The sequence below is a fragment of the Camellia sinensis genome, chromosome 2 (genome assembly GCF_055761805.1).
Source record: "Camellia sinensis isolate YWXY chromosome 2, ASM5576180v1, whole genome shotgun sequence".
Taxonomy (NCBI): Eukaryota; Viridiplantae; Streptophyta; class Magnoliopsida; order Ericales; family Theaceae; genus Camellia; species Camellia sinensis.
In genome coordinates this window covers 196,213,167-196,234,290 of record NC_138962.1, presented here as the reverse complement: position 1 = coordinate 196,234,290, position 21,124 = coordinate 196,213,167, and the positions used below count along the sequence as shown (strand labels likewise).

The window sequence follows — 21,124 nt, the reverse complement described above, 5'->3', positions numbered from 1 at the left end:
ATCCAAAACCAAATAGGTTTTTGGGTTTTGGGCTGTCAAATGCGTTTTGAAAAGTAAACCAAACGGAGTCTTAGTTTGATCTTTTTACTTTCAATTGTAATTGTCAACCCTTAATATTTTAAATCAAGTTCCAATCTCATCCTTCCAATGTCATCCTTCCGTTCATCTACAATTAATAAAGCTAATGAAAATTGAAAATAAATGAACTAAAGTGACCTTTGGTGAAAGCGTGAGGATTATTAAAGTGAGATTTTAGCAAAAGTGTAAAGGTGCTAATGAGACAACAAAAATATAACATATGTTTCAAATGACAAATTCTGTCAACTTTGTTAACGACAAATGGACGGAAAGGTTGGATTACAATATGACTTAAAGTGTAAAAGATTGACCTGGTTGTGCTAGCAGATGATTTGGTGTTCATCTTAGTGCCAACCTAGTTGGGATCTTGATGATTCACTGTGATGCTTTTTTCACTCTCTTTATTGATGTACGTTATCATACTTTGTATATTTTTCATCAATAAAGTTTTCGTTTTGTTAGTCAAAAAAAAAAAGTGCAAAAGATTGAGAGTTACAATTGAAAGTGCAGGGTTAATAAGGATCAGACAAGCAATAGTAAGGAGGGTGCGGGTGCAACTGGGACAGTTGAAAATAGCCCTAGTATATCTGAAGCTCAGGAGCTGGAGCCCAGTTGTCAACCTGCACAAAACAAAAAGGGGAAGAAGAATGTTAGTTTTTCAGCTAAACATGGGTACTTACACCCCAAAAAGGGTCCCCTTAGTCTACTTCGAAGATATGAGCGTAAAGGGGCCTCGACAAGCAAAGTAGTGCCAAAAGCTGCAGTGTGGAGAGCAGCAGCAGCAGCAGCCATCTCTCTGTTAGCTTCAGGTGAGAATGGGTTATAGCGATCCCGGTTTTTCCTTCCTTTGTATACAGTATTCTGGACTTGGTTCCGTGGACTTGTTTTTGTATCATTATCACTTCTAGCCTTTACTCTTTGTATTAGGGTCTTAGGTTGTGATGGGCAGGTTTGAAACAGGTTGGTTGCACTTTGAAACCAAAAGGTGATGCCCAGATTTTGGCCTTCACGCTCGAGCGGAAGTTTTAACGCTCGAGCGGGCTCTTCGTTGTTGCTTATACGCTCGAGCGGGAGTTTTGATGCTCGAGCGTGCTTTTCCACCTCCCAGTACTTTACTCTGCAGTCCCTCCGCTCGTGTGGAGAGTTTGGCGCTCGAGCGGGTACCATCGCCTGTAAAACTTCTGGAAGTGTGCAATCGACGCTCGAGCGGCTCTTTTCACGATCGAGCGTGAGTCTGTGTCTGACGCTCGAGCGGGGATTTTCACGCTCGAGCAGGGAGTCGACTACATAAATCCGAGACCCGACTTTCTGGGTCATTTTTCATCTCCCATTTGATTCTAAAACCCTAGAACCGTCTTCTCCCTCTCCCTACACACCTTCTCTCTTAGGTTTGATCTACTTAGAGTGTATTTCTACCCTAAGTTCTTTGTTAAAAAGATAGAGTGAGTCGAGGGCTTCCATTTAATCTGAACGTTTGGTGGTTTGGAGCACATTGGAATTTGGGTCTTCATCTCCGTCTTCTCCATTCGGGTTATTTTCTTCGAGGTTGGGATTTCCTACTCCGTCTTATAAGTTTTGTTCTAAGTTTTGGTATTTTGATATGTTGGGAGTACTTTGGTAATTTTGGGAAAAACCCTAGTTGTATTAATAAATTAATTTGTATAATTTGTTTGAGGAAATTGGGGAATATGGTTAAATTCATGAAATTGAGGAATTCATTGATTAAATGGTGTAGTTGGATAATTTAAATCACTCACTTGTTGAATTGTTGTTATATTTATTTCCAGTCTAGAAATAAACTATTTTGGGCTATCGGTGGAGGATAGTCGTGTTTGTTGTAGACATTGCATGTGAATTAGGGAAAATTGAAACTAATCAATTTGTTTTGGTCATAAGTTTAGACTATTGAATTAATACAGAAAATACATGTGTTGATTGAGCATTGCATATGCATATTGTTTGGGAGGAGATAGGGGATGTACTCCACGGTTTAGGGGAAGATAGGGGATAGACCTCTAAACCGGATTTTGTTTGGGAGGAGATAGGGGATGGACTCCATTAGCATCACTATTATGTGTGCTTATTATATTGAAGTGTTTTTACATGTTATTGATACAGCACTACAATGTGTATCAAACGGGAAGTATGAAGTGTTTTGATATGAGCCTGAGTCTCATTTGTTTTGTTGATATTGAAAGTAATGTGAATATGATATATAGTTCACTGTTGTAAGTTTGGCCAGGTTCTGAGCCATGTTGATAATAATGGAAAGTGAATTGTGTCTTAGACATTAGTGTCATGAGACTGTATAATGATACAATTGATTATCTTGGTTAACCATCTATTGAATGCTATAGCTTTATTCAATGCTTATATTTGGTTTAGTATTTTTCTACTGGGCTGTGGCTCACCCTTTATGGGAACATCATTTTCAGGTTCAGGTGATAAGCTACCTCCAAGGACTTAGCTTGGAAGGGTTGGACTTTTTGGATTTTGAAGACTATCTTTAGTTAGTTGTTTTTATTTGATAGTACGTGTAAACATTCAAGCCTAGGGCTATACTTGTATTTGAGTTAGAACTCATACTTTTGTGTCCAAGTGTTGGTTTGGAAAGATGTAAGCCCGTAGGGCATTTAATTTGATGTTACATGTAATGCTTTTATTTAGTAATACTCTGATGAATGAGATAATGAATTGTTTTCTTTAAATATGGCATGTCAATGATATATATATAATGGGTTTATTTTGAGGGTGTGACAATGGGTCAGATAAAGGGAGGCATATATTGACTGAAGCCCAAGCAACTCTGAAAATGGGAAAAGTGTTGGGAGTAAATTACAATGGGAAGGAGGATGAAGTGCTTCACCAGATTATGGAGCTTGAGCTTGAGGATAAGCAAAGAATTGAAAGGGGGGAAACAGGTGAGGCATAAAGCACCTACTAATTGGGGAGAAATAAAAGAGTGTCATCATTTTATTATGCAGTTATTAACATGGAATGCAAGAGGGTTGGGCCAGAAGGAAAACAAAGGAAAGAAAGGTAGACATGGAACTATTACAGGAAACCAAGAAAACTGAGATCTTGGAGGCTAAAGTAAGGTTATTATGGCCTAAGGATAACATGGAATTTATGACTGTCGATTCTGAGGGTGCAGCTGGGGGATTACTTTGTGTGTGGGACCCAGGGATGTTTCAGATAGCACAGTGTTGTAGTAGAAGGAGGTTCATATTGCTCTCAGGTACCTTTTTTAATTCTTTTGAGTATGCAATTGTAAATGTTTATGCACCTAATGAAGTGAGGTTAAGAAACAAGCTCTAGAATAGCTTAGTAAAATTAAAGAAGGATTTTCCTAAACCTTGGCGCTTGGGTGGGGATTTTAATGAAATAAGGAACATTGGTGAAAGGAAAGGGTGCTCTAGAAGAGACAAGGGGATAAGGGAGTTTAATGAGTTCATTGAAAGTTGTGAAGTGTCTAACTTGCCATTGAGTGGTAAAAAGTTTACATGGTGTAACTCAAGAGAAGGTTGTGTTTGGTTAAATGATTTGATGAGAGAAATAGAAAGGAAAAGAGAAATAGAAAGAAAAAAAGAAAGAATTGATAGAATTTGAATTCCAAGCTACATTTGGTTAAGTTGGGAATTGAAAAAAATAAAGAGCCTAACTAAATCCAAAACACAAAAAGTGGATTGTATTTCCCTCTTATTTTCTTTTCTATTGTGTTTTTCATTATAACTAAACAAAAAGTGATATTACATTTTCTTTTTTCCTTTTCATTTCTTTTATCAAATCCTCCAACCAAGCACAGTCTAAGCTCTTTTCTTTTTCCATTTCCCAATTCAACCAAATGTATCTTAAAATTTGAATCCTATCAATTATTTCTTCTTTTATTTCTATTTTCTTTTCTGTTTTCATTTTCCTCATCAAATTCTCCAGCAAAACACAACGTTAATAATTTTACTATTCATTACTTTTGCTTTTTGTTTTTGTCTTTTCTAATTGTTTTGATCCAAGTGATTGAAATTAACTTTAATATTAAAAAAACACATTCATGTATTCTCTTTTGTTTGCTGATAAAACAAAAAACAACACAAAATAAAACGTTTACAGATTAGCCTTCTCAAGCAAGTTAATTGACTCCCTTATTCCCTCCCCTTTGTTTTCTTCCCATACAACATATGTTCTTTTACAAATTTTTTTGGGTACAATATTCTTCTGTTATTCACTAAAGAGAAATGCCATATGTTGGGTAAATTACACTTAGTAACCTTGCATGTTTATCAAAACTTCCACTTGGTTTAATTTTGAAATTCATTTTAGAAGATAAATTATTAAAAAGAGTTTTAAAATTATAAAGCTTGTTTGGTTATGAGTTTTGAAATTAGTTTTTGAGTTGTATATTTTGAAAGTAGTTTTTAAAAATTTACAAATTAAAAACTTCTTTAGTTAGGAGTTTTCAAAACTAGTTTTTAATTAGAGTTTTTTTGGGTCTTGTATTTTTTTTTGTCGTATAGTCGAAACTTTTTACCATATTATAGTCAATATTGTTTACTTTTGTTTACATGCGTAATCAAAACTTTTTACAATATTATAGTCAATTTTATTTTTATTTTCTTATTGTTATATATATATATATATATTTTTTTTTTTTTTGTTTACTTCTTTTACATAGGTAATCTAAATGTACTTTGTAAATAGATCTAATATAGTCTATATGATAGAGTTTCATATGTCTATACTAGTTTGTAAGAACATTTTTAAAATTTTAAAACTGCTTTTTTTATTTATATTTACTCAATATACATACATTTAAAACGTTTCATATTTATTATATTTGTTTTTCATTTCTTCACATTTTGTTTGCTGTTTACGTATATTTTTTGGATTGCCTATATATATCTAAAGCATAACAAATTATTTGAACATTACTTAGAAAAAAATTTCAAAATCACTTTTCTTTCTACTACACATCAATCAATCATGTTTTCTCTTTCCTCTCTCTTTCTCAATCACATATTCTCTCACACACATTTACTTAACTACAATAAAATATCAAATCATCCTAAACTCCAAAACTCTAAAATTATTTTCAAAATATACAATCAAACAAATTTCTAATTTTCTAAACTTTCTCTAGAAAATTATTTTGGAAATAATATCTCAAAACATAAACCAAAAAGGCCAAATTTAATTTTTTTTTTTTTATTATGAGTTTTGAAAAGAGTTTAAAAATTTAGAACTTATTTGTTTATGAGTTTTGAAAAAAGTTTTAAAAATTTAAAACTTATTTGATTATGAGTTTTGAAAAGAGTTTTTAAATGGTTGAGTTGAATATATGTTTCAAAATCCAAAACCAAATAGGTTTTTGGGTTTTGGGATGTCAAATGCGTTTTGAAAAGTAAACCAAACGGAGTCTTAGTTTGATCTTTTTACTTTCAATTGTAATTGTCAACCCTTAATATTTTAAATCAAGTTATCCTTCCAATGTCATCCTTCCGTTCATCTACAATTAATAAAGCTAATGAAAATTGAAAATAAATGAACTAAAGTGACCTTTGGTGAAAGCGTGAGGATTAAAGTGAGATTTTAGCAAAAGTGTAAAGGTGCTAATGAGACAACAAAAATATAACATATGTTTCAAATGACAAATTCTGTCAACTTTGTTAACGACAAATGGACGGAAAGGTCGGATTACAATATGACTTAAAGTGTAAAAGATTGACCTGGTTGTGCTAGCAGATGATTTGGTGTTCATCTTAGTGCCAACCTAGTTGGGATCTTGATGATTCACTGTGATGCTTTTTTCACTCTCTTTATTGATGTACGTTATCATACTTTATATATTTTTCATCAATAAAGTTTTCTTTTTGTTAGTCAAAAAAAAAAAAGTGCAAAAGATTGAGAGTTACAATTGAAAGTGCAGGGTTAATAAGGATCAGACAAGCAATAGTAAGGAGGGTGGGGGTGCAACTGGGACAGTTGAAAATAGCCCTAGTATATCTGAAGCTCAGGAGCTGGAGCCCAGTTGTCGGCCTGCACAAAACAAAAAGGGGAAGAAGAATGTTAGTTTTTCAGCTAAACATGGGTACTTACACCCCAAAAAGGGTCCCCTTAGTCTACTTCGAAGATATGAGCGTAAAGGGGCCTCGACAAGCAAAGTAGTGCCAAAAGCTGCAGTGTGGAGAGCAGCAGCAGCAGCAGCAGCCATCTCTCTATTAGCTTCAGGTGAGAATAGGTCAGATAAAGGGAGGCATATATTGACTGAAGCCCAAGCAACTCTGAAAATGGGAAAAGTGTTGGGAGTAAATTACAATGGAAAGGAGAATGAAGTGCTTCACCAGATTGTGGAGCTTGAGCTTGAGGATAAGCAAAGAATTGAAAGGGGGGAAACAGGTGAGGCATAAAGCACCTACTAATTAGGGAGAAATAAAAGAGTATCATCATTTTATTATGCAGTTATTAACATGGAATGTAAGAGGGTTGGGCAAGAAGGAAAAGATAGGAAAGAAAGGTAGACATGGAACTATTACCAGAAACCAAGAAAACTAAGATCTTGGAGGCTGAAGTAAGGTTATTATGGCCTAAGGATAACATGGAATTTATGACTGTGGATTCTTAGGGTGCAACTGGGGGATTACTTTGTGTGTGGGACCCAGGGGTGTTTCAGATAGCACAGTGTTGTAGCAGAAGGAGGTTCATATTGCTCTCAGGTACCTTTTTTAATTCTTTTGAGTGTGCAATTGTAAATGTTTATGCACCTAATGAAATGAGGTTAAGAAACAAGCTCTGGAATAGCTTTGTCAAATTAAAGAAGGATTTTCCTAAACTTTGGTGCTTGGGTGGGGATTTTAATGAAATAAGGAACATTGGTGAAAGGAAAGGGTGCTCTAGAAGAGACAAGGGGATGAGGGAGTTTAATGAGTTCATTGAAAGTTGTGAAGTGTCTGACATGCCATTGAGTGGTAAAAAGTTTACATGGTGTAACTCAAGAGAAGGTGAAAAGTGGAGTCGAATTGATAGAGTATTAGTAGATCCAAAGTGGCTTGAGGTATTTAACTTGAAGTTGTGGGGTTTGCCTAGGCTACTCTCTGATCATAGTCCTCTCCTAGTGAAGGAGGATGGTCGGGACTGGGGGCGCAAACCTTTTAGGGTACAAAATGTTTGGTTCCTTCATAAAGCCTTCAAAGCTTTCTGGGAGAGCTGCTGGAAGGAGGCTAATATAGTGGGTTGGGCTGGCTTTATTCTCCTACAAAGGCTAAGAACTTTGAAAGTTGGTCTTAAAAAATGGAATGTAGAGGTGTTTGGGAATATAATCACTAACCTAGAAGCAGCAGAAGCTGACCTGCATAAGTTAGATCTTGTTGCTAAGGTTAGAAAGCTTGATAATGCAGAAAAAGCAAAAAGAAAGGAGGTTAGGGAAGAGGTGTGAAGGTTGAGCAAGATAGTGGAGAGAATATGGATCCAAAAATCAAGGATGAGTTGGGCTTTGCAGGGTGACAAGAACACTAGATTCTTTCATGTGATGACTAAGTGTAGGCAAGTAAGGACTAAGATATATTCTATTTTAGAGGGTGAGGTGGTATATGAGGAACCTACTCAAGTGAAGAGAAAAGTGTTTGAATATTTCAAGCGTCATTTTAATGAAGACTGTGGAGGAAGACCACAGTTAGGAGGGAGTTTCAACTCAGTACAAGGAAGTTGTGGTTTTGACAAACTTGAAGCAATGTTTTCAGAGGCTGAGATTAAAGATGCAGTGATGCCTTGTGATGGGAACAAAGCACCAGGGCCAGATGGTTTTAATATGGGATGTTTTCAAAAAAATTGGAAAGTGATGAGGTGTGATGTGATAAACTTTTTAAATGAATTCCATAAGAATGGAAGGTTGGTTAAGAGTATCTATAGCTCCTTTATAACTCTTATACCAAAGAAAGAGAATCCTAAAAGGCTAACTGATTTTAGGCCTATAAGCTTGGTGGGGTCAATATATAAGATCTTAGCAAAGCTGCTATCTCATAGATTGAAAGAAGTGATGCCACACATAATTAGTGAAACTCAGACAACATTTCTAAGTGGAAGGAACATTTTAGATGGTGTGTTAATTGCAAATGAGATGGTAGATGGGTGGAAGAAGGCAAAGAAGAAGGGTCTAATTATTAAGCTGGACTTTGAGAAGGCATATGATTCCATTAATTGGGGGTTCTTATTCCATATGATGTCTCAATTTGGGTTTGGAAATAAATGGATCAGTTGGATCAAGGAATGTGTAACATCTGCTAGAATATCAGTGCTTGTTAATGGGTCTCCAACTGAAGAATTCAGTCCGGAAAAGGGTTTAAGACAAGGTGACCCTTTGTCCCCTTTCCTGTTTAATTTAGTTGTAGAAGGGCTACATATTTTATTGTCCAGAGCTCAAGCTCTTGGCCTGGTCCAAGGAGTAAAGGTTGGAACAAATGGTGTTATCTTATCTCATCTTCAGTTTGCGGATGACTCTTTGCTATTCTGTGTAGCAGAGGTTGATGATGTGAGGAACTTGAAAAGGGTGCTTAGATGCTTTGAGGTTCTATCTGGGCTGCGAATTAACTACCATAAGAGTGTTGTGTGTGGTGTGGGGGTTTCAGATGAAAACATGGATGTTTTTGTCTCAATCTTGAACTGCAAAGTGAAGGCACTACCAATCAGCTACCTTGGGTTACCTCTAGGGGCTAATCCAAAGAAGAAATCTACATGGAAGCCCATCTTGGATAAAATTAGATGTAGGCTGGCTAGGTGGAAAAGGAAGTTGCTATCTTTTGCTGGGAGATTAACACTTGTTAAAGCTGTCCTATCTTCACTACCAGTGTACTACTTGCCACTTTTTAGAATGTCTGAAGGGGTTGCTAAAGAAGTTGAGAGGCTCCAAGCTACATTTCTGTGGGAAGGATCAGAAATTAACAAGAAAATCCATATGGTTAGATGGGGGGAGCTGTGCAAAAGTGTGAAACAATGAGGGGTTAGGCATTAGGAGGGTGAGAGAGGTCAACCTTTGCTTATTACTAAAGTGGTGGTGGAGGTTTGGGTGTGAGAGTGAAGCTTTATGGAAGAGAGTTATATGCAACAGGTACAAGTTAAAGAATGCAAGCTGGCTGCCTCCCTCTATGCCTGGGAATAATCAGTCAAATGTGTGGAAAGGCATTACAGTTTTTGGTGAACATAGAAACAATCTTCAAGAAGTTTTTGTGAACAATTTTCAGTTGATAGTTGGGGATGGCAGAAGGATTAGCTTTTAGACTGACAGATGGTGTCAGCATCTTTGTTTGAAAGATGAGTTCCCAAATCTATATAGACTGCCCCCAGAGAAAAGTGTTACTCTGAGGGTTATCTATGATAGGAAAAAGTCTCTAGGAGGTTGGAATCTTTCATTCAGAAGAGTGTTGTATGAGTGGGAGGAGGTGGGGCTTCAAAATCTCTTGAATAAATTGGAAGCAGGACCTGCAGTGAGGGCTGATCAAGTGGATAGACCTGTCTGGACAGCATCATCTTCAGGTCAGTTTTCTGTAGCCTTTTTGTATAGTTCTGCTGCCTGTAATAGTAGCCCAAATCTTCTAATTACTAAGTTGGTGTCTAAAGTTCAAGTATTTGGGTGGTTAGCTTGGAAAAATAGAATCAAGACTATGGAGTTTTTACAAAGAATTGGTGTTTTGTCTGGGAATGGGGCTGATCTGTGTGTGTTTTGCAAGGCTGATTGTGAGTCAGTGAACCATGTTTTGATCTGTTGTCCATTTGTGTGGAGGGTCTAGACTGATATATTGAATTGGTGGGGGACTCAAGGGGCATTACCAGGCTTGGTGGATCAGCTGCTGCTATGGTGGCCTGGAGGAAGGATGAAGAGGCTAGAAAGAAATATTTGGAGTGCTATCCCACTGGTTGTGCTGTGGTCTATTTGGAATCTTAGAAATGAATGTGTGTTTAAGGCAGCTAACCCAAATTTGATGGAGTTGTGTGAATTGGTTAAAAATAGGATTGCTCTGTGGTTGATTCCATATCTGAAAGAGTTCTATTTCTCAACCAATGATTTCATCTGTAATTTAGGGCAGATCAGAACGTGCTTTGGATGTGCTTTGTTATACTGAGCTGGGTGGAGTTTTGATGGGTTTAGTCAGGACATCTCTGTTTTTGCTAGCTTGTGAAGAAGCCACTTTTATTCTTGGTTGATGATGTGCAGATTCAAAAGGGGTGAATACCTGGTAGTATGCTGCCGCAATATTTTTTGGTGATTTCCTGGTTGGTTGAATACCTATTTCTGATTGATGATGTGCATATCCAAAAATCATGCAGATCCATCAGCTGTAGAAATGCAGGAACTGGGTGTGTTTGTTGGGAGTTCATGGCTGTGTAGAATGAATTGAAGGGTTGCAGTGTAGGTCATGGTTCTTCTCTGCTATCTGTTTCTATTTGGTTTACCTCTGCCCTGGCTCTGTTTACTCTATTGTTGGGAGGTAATGGTTGTGTAGAATGAATTGAAGGGCTGCAGTGCAGTTCATGGTTTATCTCTGTTATCTATCGGTTCATGGTTCCACAGTCACTTTTGCTCTGCTGCTGCTGGTTCATGTGGAAGGCCTTTGTTTTTTCTGGTTTCTTCTTCCTATGTTTGTTGTTGGTCTCTCACCAACTGGAGCTTGGAACTTTTGCTAGCTCCAAGCTCCTCTTTATTGATGTACTCATTCATAATTTGTATGATCCCATCAATAAAGATTTGTTTTGCCGATCAAAAATAAATAAATAAATAAAATAAGTGTAATTTACATGTTATGGGAAATTCTATTTATACATTACAAATTATTTCAGTACACACCATTATTTAGTTCTGACATTTGATATTTTTAATTGTTGATTTTTTTACTCAAAACACACCACAATCTTTCTTTTTTACCCTAACACGCACACAAAAATAGGTTTTAGTACACACCACCATGCACATCACACACAACATGTTCACTTTCACGTCCAGAGTAAAAAGCTATATCGACGGTGACTGATAACATGACACATCATTGGCGGCACCGAAGATACAACCCTCGCGAATTAGACTAAAGAAATTACACTAGCCGGCAACATTGTAACAATACATCGACCCTCGAAAAGATCAACATCGCATTGAAATTGGGAGAAGATCTTTAATTCTCTTCTCTAAAAATCTGTGATCTCACCTTTAAATCTCACTTAATTCAGATTTCCCGATTTGATTTCGATTTGGTTATCTATTTTCATATTTCCATAGCAATTTTGATTTCGAATTTGCTTCAGCATTGGTTGTTTGAACATAATATTATTGTATAACAAAATAAAATTGAACAAATTAAATATGTCTAAACTGTTTATGTTGAACAAAGTTAATAAGTTCAGACATTTTATGCTTAACAAATTAAACTCGTTCGGACTCATTATGTTCATTTTTTTAATTTTTTTTTATTTATTTATGAACAATTTACAGTTGTTTGGCATTAATAATTTGAACAAAATATTTTTCTTCAAATGTAAATATTCTAACATTGTGAAAATTTCAACTCTGGTTATCCAACCGCGTGCTGAACAGAAACGTCCTAGCAACAATACAAATGGAAAAAATAAAAACGCTATAAGCTATAAACTTTTCGTTGTTGCATTGTTTCAAATCAACAATTTGATTTCCATTCATGGTGTCAAATCTTAAAAAATGATTAAATTAATTTAAATGTTCCAAAACCCTAAATATTCGAAGATAACAATGTTTTGAGTTAAGGAGAAGGATAATTCGAGAATAGAATGAAGTGAACTTGTTGATAATGAAGGATATGAGTATAGTGTATTAGATTATAATGGCGAAGATAATAAGTATTGGAAGACGATGATGATGTATGATATATGTTTATATGTAATGGTGTGTAAAGAATTTTTTGTATTTTGAGATTATATTCTTTGAATTGATAGAAGACACACAACTATTGTTCTTAATAGTAATTTTACTTGAGATTGTTCTAATGTTGCGTAGTGAGAAGAAACAGTGTAAATAGAATTTTCCAAACGTTATATGTCATTGATTTCTTGTTACTATTTTATATTAGTACCTTTTACATGGATATTTTTGATTAATTTTTTCTATTAGGTGATAATTATTAAGGAATTAATAAAAATAAATAATCTATTATTATGTGAAAAAAATATATATACACAGTAATCCTCTTTACTAAATTTTTAAAGAAAAATGATGTTGGTTGACAACCCATTACTGACCAATTTAGTTTAGACTAGTGATACTCTTTATAGAATGACACAGCATTTTATAATTTTTTATTTCCAATCAAAATACTCATCATTATAGTTTTTAATTATAAATATATCAATACCACATCATTCCAAACGTATTTTATGTATACAAATTTTATTTGTAAATTTTTTTTTCTTCAAATGTTTCCGTTAATAAGCTTGTTTAGTGGAGCTAATGACCGGCCAAGTGTTCAACTGAAAATGACTATCCATAGTTATTATTATTGGACTGAAATCAATATATATATATATATATATGTGTGTGTGTGTTTATTTATTTACTATTTATTATTGGACTGTAATAAGGTGAGGGTCATAATTGCTCTGCTTTGCTTTATTTCGGTAATACTACACGCATTAATTGATATGTCAATTAGTATACCAATATATGTTATAACATTATTGTTTCAAAATTATGATCTCACCCATTATATAAATTAAAAATATCCAGAACTTCTAATATTGTATCACATCATTTATTAGTACACTAATTGATATACCAATTGATGCATATAGTATTATTCATTTTATTTTGCTCTTCACCTTAATTTATGGCTGTTAATTGCATATCTCTTTTTCTAGGTAAAAATTTTATATAAGAATTTTCTTTATGTGTTTCCTAAGTATATATTTATACCCCCAAAATATTAGTCTGTTGGGCCGGATTTTGAGTTATAAAAAAATAGGCCGGATTTTGAGTTATAAAAAAATAGTTAACTACTCACCAGTGTTGTTACAAGCACTTGTATACCATTAAATCTTACAAGTGTTTGTATAGATAAACAAATCTTTAAATTGATAATTAGTGACGTTATTCTAAATCTGTCGCTAAAAAATGATAATTAGTAAAGTTTTTCTGTGATGAATTATAAATTGTTGCTAAAAACTAACCATTAGTGACACTTTTTTTTAATGCACCAAAAAGTAAAGAGGACTTATTGGTGCACCCATCTTCTTGAGCAAGTTCTTGTTAATGGAGTTGCATTAGCCTACTATGGTTAATATATATATATATATATATATATTATATAGTATCTCACTTTAAAGTAATAAAAAAAATCTTTTGCAATGGCTCTCAGTTATATATATTTAAGTTTTTGTTTGTTTATTTATTTATTTATTTATTTGTTTTTATCTACAAAAGAAGGGAAACTTTATTGATTAAAAAAAAAAGCTTATATACATATGACGATTATATCAATAAAGAGGAGAGAGTGCAAAAAATATCACAGGATAACTACTCGATCACAACTAGGTTAACACCGAATAGCATACCCAATCATTTGCTAGCACACACCTCACAATCGATAAGAAACCAACACAAGCAACGCGGGGAACAGGGGGAACAAGACAGCCAAAAAAAAAAAAAAAGTTAACTTAATAGTGTTTTATTTGTTTAAATTCTCGTGTTAAAGTAACTTAACAAAACATTAGAGAAAGACAAAGTTGGTCGGGGACCAAACAACAGATAGCCAAAAACAAATTAATAAACCACTAAATGAACTAGTGATTAGTGAATCTGTTAACATAACTAAATAACATTTTAAGATTCTCTGTAATAATTTTTGGTGCAATAACAATAGAGTGGTTTAAGAGTGACAAACTCCAAAACATATTCAATTGGATGATTTAAGAGGTCATTTGTGACAATAAGATGATAAGATGATTAAGGAGAAAGAGAAAGAGAAGGACAATAAGAGGGACAGAGAGGGTAGTAAGCTATCATTGAAGAAGGGCAAACTAGCCAAGAGTAAATCAAAAAGCAAATCTTCGACTAAGGTATCTTTGAAGGAGTTTGTAAATCAGGTGGATCAACTATCTACTGATGATATGCCTAATGTACTTCCCCGCCGGTCTATACGCATTCGAGGCCCCCCCAAATCTCTTTCACTTTGAGATTTTGTGAGACCATGGCAAGGGCCCTCAAATGTAAACAAGAGGGGATTGAGGGACGTAGATTCGGAGGATAGCTCAATTGAGTGTGATTGTGATCTTGGTACAACACAGTTTCGCTGGACTATGGAAATGCAAGCCTCACCTGAGCAATCACCAAAGCAGCGTCAAACACCTAATGCATGGAACACACCAACTAGAGTGCTAACTGATGTTGAGCAGTGGCCAAAATTGACCACTGTGTCCCCATTGGTGGCAAACGAAATGATGTTGTCAAATAAATTTGGCTCACTTAGTGCTGATCAAAGGAAAGAAGTAATGGGTTCCAAGCAACGAGAGAGTGATAAGCCCGTGCGAGCTTGTCGAAATGAGGATTCGGTTGATCTACATATGGAAGATGGTAGTGAAGGTCTGGATACACTTGCTATATCAGGTAAACCTCTACAAGTTGGGAGCTCTTTAATTAAAGAAGAGATTAACAAGGTATCAAAATTGAAGTATAAAATAGGTGCCCATAAGATTGAGAACCAAGTAGATGGCATTTACAATGTCCCTATTGAGATCTCAAAAAAAGGCTTTTCTCATTGGAAAAATGCTTTGGTTGGATACTTCATTGATAAAAGATTCTCTTTCCATTATGTGAAAACTTGGGCGGAGAAACTTTGGAGAAATTTGCTTGAGGACGTTGTCTCCATTGACAATGGTTTTTTTATTTTTAAAGTAAAAAGTGAAGAGGCTATGGACACAATCTTGGAAGATGGCCCCTATTATGTTGGGGCTAGATTCATTGTTATTAAAAAATGGCAACCTGCACTAAAACTAACAAAGTGTGAATTTTCAAGTATGCCATTATGGGTGAAGTTGTACAATGTTCCTTTGGAACTTTGGAGTGAAGAGGGTTTGGGTTACATAGCTAGCATCTTGGGAACTCCTCTTTATTTGGATGAGCCAACTTTCAAGAGAAGCAGACTTACGTTTGCGAGAATTTGTATTGAAGTACCAGCAAATAAAGAGATCCCTAAGTCTTTCAAAATAAATCTTGGCTATGGTGACCCATATGAGATTCAAGTTGAGGTACCAGGGAAGCCCCAAAGGTGTGATGGTTGTAAGACTTTTGGCCATACCACTAATTTGTGCCCTCAAAAGCCAAAGTCTTTGAACCCTCCCTTCTTCAAACATGAGTGGAGAGTCAAGGACACTAAAATACAAATTCCGACTAAATGGGAAGTGGTGAAGAAAAAGGGGAGAGATGGTGGGCAAGGTTCAACGCCATTGATCAACAAAGAGAGAGAGACGCAGTCTTCTATTCCCTCAACATCTAATGCCTTTGAAGTCCTTGAATCATGTGATATGGACGAGTTAGGAAATGGAGATTCAAGTCAAGAGTTGAGAAATAGAGGGAGTCCATCTCCAAGTTATCTTAGTTATGGGGAGACTTCAAAAGAGGATAACAGAAGAAAACTTAAAGCGAAACTTCATGACTTGAAGAATGCTAGAAGGAAATTCTGAATCCTTATTTTATTGGGAATGTTGTGCTTGTTTTCTATAGGCTCAGTTTGTTTTTTTGATGGAGTAGTTTATTTTGTTTATTTTTGTGCTCCCATCAAAAGCTGTGTGTTGTGTGTTGAATTTCATTGTATATTTTTCCTTTTTTGGTTATAATATGACTTACTTATCCAAAAAAAAAAAAAAAAACCGTTACAACGTTATTGCACTAAAAATTATTATATAGAGAATCATAATCCATAATAGACTATCACACATGTATAAAAGTAGAAGTTCGGGCCTATAGATTACCACTACTCACACTTTTGTAGGTCTCTGTATAAATTATTCATAAAAAATAAAAGAAAAAGATTAATATTATAATTGTACATAATTTCATCATATTTCTTTTTTAAAAAAATAAATGATATATTTTGTAGACTATATTTTTTGTTTTTTTATTTATTTATAGATAAATATAATAAAATCTTGTACTTACGGTTATCAAATCAAATATGATTTTTTAGTAGATACTTCATATTTAAGAATCCACAAAATAAAATGTGTGAATGAGAAGCTTGGGCTCAATATTTATTTATTATTCTATATATATAGGGAGTCCGACTTTTAGAAGAGACGGAGTTTAGAACGGATGTCAGATATCCAAATTTGAGAGAGGGAGAGAGAGAGCCACTTTTAAAGAAGAGATGATCATGATTGATGATTGATGGTGATGGAAACTTTTTTAATCATTCACATTATTAACAAGATGAGTGTTTCCGATATATAAAAATTAATGGAATGGAAGAGGTTAAAAAAACAATTGTTTGAAATAAGTATGTAAACTGGCCTTGGCCTAGTAGCTTTGTCGCATCATCCGTGTTCAAGCCTTCCCACCCTTAAAACACGCAAAACACACGAAATGGGACATGTTTTTTTTTCCTTTTGCGACACATTTGTATCTTATTATGTACTTTTTCTCTTCATCTGGCACTGTTGTTACTATATAAATACCTTATACCTCATCATATCTTGCATCAACTAGATACAAAATTGAGGTGGCTCTCTCTCTCTCTCTCTCTCTCTCTTTTGCTTGTTATTCTTTCTTCTTTTAGCTTAATTCTCTTGTGATATATATATATTTTTATTTATAACTCAATATTCGGTAACTGTTGATTAGATTATAGTGCAGAAGATGGAGAGCCACACATGCGCATACTACTATGTCACCTCGCCATCAGGATCGCCAATGTCATCGCCATCACCGTTGCCATCATCGGCAGCACACTCACGCTATCAATCAGCTTCTGATGTTCTCGTCCAAGCTCCCTCCGATCTCGAAATCCAAGAGTCCATGCCTGGTTTAATTGAAGAGTAAGTGGTTATTATCCCCTTGTTTGGTACAACTTATTTGAAATTATTAGGATTTTTTTTTTCTTTTTTTAGAATTTTGTGTGACAGTGATTACTATGGAGTTTTTTTTATTTAATTTATTTAAACGGCTTATAATTTATACATATATATATATATATATATATATTTGGAGTTCGTAAGTAAAAATAACTTAAATAAATTTTAAAAAAAATTGATTATAACTCTATTTGGTGCAACATATAAGCAATGATTGAAGGGTGTGTAGTTCAAGACAGTGTAGAATGGAATTCAAGGCAGAGTAGTTTAGCTTGCTGGTTCAGAGTTTTGTGGCTGATCTGGTGATGATCTGTCTTCTGGTCTGTTCTTTTTTAGTCTATTTTTCTGTTCTTTTTCTTTCTCGTTGGTTGCTCATCAACTGGAACTTCGAGCTTGTCTTAGCTCCGATCTCCTCTTTATTGATGTTCGTTATCATATCTTGTATGTTTCTATTAATAAAGATTTTTTGCCGATCAAAAAAAAAAAAAATAGGGTTGCTTATAAATAATAAATAAATTAATAAATAAAAAGCTCATTTTTTGGAAGTCTATGCGAGCCTGAGCTATAAATAGCTTAAATAAATTTTAAAATAATTATCATCAAGAAGTTTGTGGCGAATGGCTTTAGCTTATACTTCTGATTATTATATTTTAATTTCAGAAATGTTCAATTGAATAGGCCCTATTAGGAAACTAAGAGATAGCTATTTTTGGCTTTTGTTTTCTAATTATCAACTTTTTTATTAACAATTTATGAAATAAAAATAATTTTAAAAAAAAATTATTAAAAAGCAAGAGAAATAGTATTTTTAACTTTTAACTTGCAAAATATTGCACCTAGAGAGCTCTATGTAAAATTTGTCTAGCAAATATTATGTGATGTGATTGAGTTTCCAAATCATATTAATGTTTTTTTCTTATGATTTTGGGTCTGGCATTTCATATATACACAGATTTATGACATTTGAAAGTGGAGGAAATCTGCAACTTAGTAGGCAAACAAGTGTGTCGTCTCTGCAACTTAGTAGGCAAACAAGTGCCAATGAAGAAACCTTTCATTGGCCAAGAAGGTCCACTAACGAAGCCTTTAAGGTCCCTTTCTCTCTTCATTTAACCTACTTTCTTTTTTTTTCCTTTTTTTTTTAAATTTACAAAAATGCTATGCACACATAAATTAAATACAAATTCCAGACATAATTCATATAAATAGACAAGATTTGACAAAATCTATTAAGTAAAAATTTAGAAAGAATTTGAAAAAGTAAGTGAAATATGAATAAAATATAATTACGTTTCACTCACATTTTCCATTTCTCTTTTGAAATCTTTCCCCAAATCTATGCGCCAAACATAGCCTTAGTAACACCTAGTTATTTTTTGGCAAATTACATCAATAGTCTCTGTATTTTCCCCCTTATTTTATTTTGATACCTAAGTTCAAATTTTAATCCTGAATTTTAAGTTTTAGTCAATTTTGTTTGATTGATAATGCCAATTAGAGTTTTTGAAGAAAAATGATCGCTGAATTAATTGGCATTAACTCATTCAATTGAACATATTCATAATTTTTCCTATAAAAATATAACACATGACGTCATATGCACATTTTCATTAAAAAAAATTACTTATAATTGTAATTAATTAGATCAAATTAAGACAAAATCATAAACTTAAAGTCAAAATTGAACCAATTGAAACTATAAATATCAAAATGATACATTAAGCAAAATATAGAGAGACCATTGGTAAAATTTACCCTTTATTTTTTATGTCCAATTCTATTTTTACATGTAGAAGAACTTATTGAAAATTTTATTATGGTTTTTACTCGGTCAAAGGTTCATTTCCCACTTTTTGATAACATTCCATTTGTTTGGTTCCGTAATTTCAATTTGAACTTTATATTTTGAATTTTGTTATAATGTGATTTATCCATTATATGTGATTAACATTTTGAACAAATCACATTACAACAAAATTAAAAGTGTAAGAGTTAAATTGTTTAAATTGAAACTAAGGCAATTAAAATGACATTTCACTTAAATTATAGAAACTAATAGCTTAATTTATCTTTTGTAAAATAATGGCATATTATTTAATATTTGAGCATGTTATGATCATATTGTGAATGATAACAAAGTTTATAGCAGCCGTGGTTCCAAACCGAACCGAATCGCATTTTCATGGCTCAATTTGGTTCGTATTTAAGATTTTCATGATTTGATTTGATTTCAAATTTCATGAAATCATAAGTAGTAATTTGGTCTTAATTTACTTCAAAACCTAACCATGCTCACCCTAGATATTGCAACTACGGAAAATGTAGAAAGTTGACTTACAATTGAAAATGAAAAGAGCAAAGTGAGATTTTAGTAAAAATGTAGAAGTATAAAATGTAATTTAGCCTTCTTTTAAGGGACAAATTAGGCCCCAATGAAATTTTCAAAAAATAATTACATATTTATAATAAAAAAATTAAAATTTTAATTAATTTTTTTTATATAAAGTTTATCACTAATATATATATATATATATATTTTTGTAGAGCGTGGTCAGTGCAATAGCAAGTAACGAAGCTGTGTGGCGTGAAGTACTGAGGATGAAAGAAGTACAGAATTTTCTGCAGGAGTTCAACCCAGGTTTTTTTATTATTTATTTTCGATTTCTTAATTTTTTATGGGTAAATAGTTTCGGTATGAATAATTTGACTTTTACACTCTTAATTTTATTACAATGTGATTCTCCCCTCACTCAAAGGACTCAAGTAGAATTTAAATCAAATAAATTACACTTGTGACTCCTATAAGATCTTTTAAATTTTACTTTGATCTATTTAGTTTTTTATAAGTGATACTTTTTCATTCAAAATATCAATAGCGCATGATGGTAAAACTACATTATAACAAGATTAAAAGCATAGGATTTAAATTGTTTAAATTAAAATCACGAGAACCAAAAATATATATATAATTATACTTATCTCATTATTTATTTATTTATTTTAAACAAAGGGAGCTGCCGGAGGACATCTCCAAGAAGAGAAATAATGAGGAGGAATACAGGAAGAACTCCAACCTGTGGGTGTGGGATAAACATAAGCATAAGCATAAGACCAATGCTATTGAAAATTGCTGAAGCACTGAGAAATAAACTTGGATCATTTCTTGAAGAGGTTAACTCCTCTTCCTCTATGTGCACCGATGACAATGTAGTTTTTCGCCTCATCCTCACTGTCACCGCCTTAATCTTGGAAGTTGCTCTTCGCCGCTTGGAAAGACTTTCACTCTCTTCTAACTCTCCTGGTTCTGTTCCTCCTACTCCTACTCCTGTTCATGGTGGTGGAGAAGGAGAAAATTGAACAATTAAAGTGACAGGTACAAACACAGAAACCGATCATGGAATCGAACACAAAATGTATGCAGATGGACAAGATTTGACAAATTTTGTAAAATCTAATTCATTTATGTTTATTTTGTATTCCTTTCTATATTTAGTTTCTTTCTGTCTTCTATAAGTTAAAGATTGATGAAGTTTGATTGACGATATTGAGGCCTAAATAATTGAACAACCCTAGTTAGGAGCCAAGCGCATCTACCAGACTTGGCAACCATTGAAGTCATTGGGGACTGATTGCTCATTTTATTCAAAGTGCAAGGCTATATATATATGTAAATCATAGATCACAAAACTTGCAGCGGAATAAAATGTTTAGATCATACCTGATTCGATCTAAAACCTCATGGATAAATCACGTGCTTCCAGAATCTAATCAATCAATCCCAGCAGTGGGGTGATATTACAATGGTGAATATTACCCACACAAACCACAGTGCAAATGACTTGATCGTTGTTTCTTGGGAGAGAGTAAGTTTATGGGTTGAAACAAAACCTACGTTGTTTCTCTCTTGGTTACCCATAACCATATATCAGATATATATTATATTATTATTATTTATCCATATCAGTTAAAACTGATAATA

At 33.8% G+C, this 21,124-nt stretch overlaps 2 protein-coding genes across 2 annotated transcripts; both read left to right on the top strand.

Moving 5' to 3' along the window:
- The first annotated feature begins 6,592 nt into the window (after positions 1 to 6,592).
- LOC114320750 (uncharacterized) lies at positions 6,593 to 7,504 on the top strand. Its single transcript, XM_082913325.1, has 2 exons — positions 6,593 to 6,640; positions 6,695 to 7,504. The coding sequence occupies exons 1-2, from the start codon at positions 6,593 to 6,595 to the stop codon at positions 7,502 to 7,504; spliced, it is 858 nt and encodes a 285-aa protein (XP_082769451.1).
- Positions 7,505 to 16,809: 9,305 nt separating this feature from the next.
- On the top strand, positions 16,810 to 20,646 carry LOC114320766 (uncharacterized). The gene is made up of 4 exons (XM_028267832.2): positions 16,810 to 17,109; positions 18,098 to 18,236; positions 19,690 to 19,783; positions 20,156 to 20,646. The coding sequence occupies exons 1-4, from the start codon at positions 16,931 to 16,933 to the stop codon at positions 20,500 to 20,502; spliced, it is 759 nt and encodes a 252-aa protein (XP_028123633.2). The 5' UTR covers positions 16,810 to 16,930; the 3' UTR covers positions 20,503 to 20,646.
- The last annotated feature ends 478 nt before the right edge of the window (positions 20,647 to 21,124 follow it).

Excerpts from the sequence above, each read along its gene's own strand:
- LOC114320750 (XM_082913325.1), top strand. The coding sequence starts at position 6,593 with ATGGAACTATTACCAGAAACCAAGAAAACTAAGATCTTGGAGGCTGAA. Across the intron at positions 6,641-6,694 it reads CTAAGATCTTGGAGGCTGAA|GGTGCAACTGGGGGATTACT; the intron begins GTAAGGTTATTA and ends GTGGATTCTTAG.
- LOC114320766 (XM_028267832.2), top strand. The coding sequence starts at position 16,931 with ATGGAGAGCCACACATGCGCATACTACTATGTCACCTCGCCATCAGGA. Across the intron at positions 17,110-18,097 it reads ATGCCTGGTTTAATTGAAGA|ATTTATGACATTTGAAAGTG; the intron begins GTAAGTGGTTAT and ends ATATATACACAG. Across the intron at positions 18,237-19,689 it reads CCACTAACGAAGCCTTTAAG|AGCGTGGTCAGTGCAATAGC; the intron begins GTCCCTTTCTCT and ends ATATTTTTGTAG.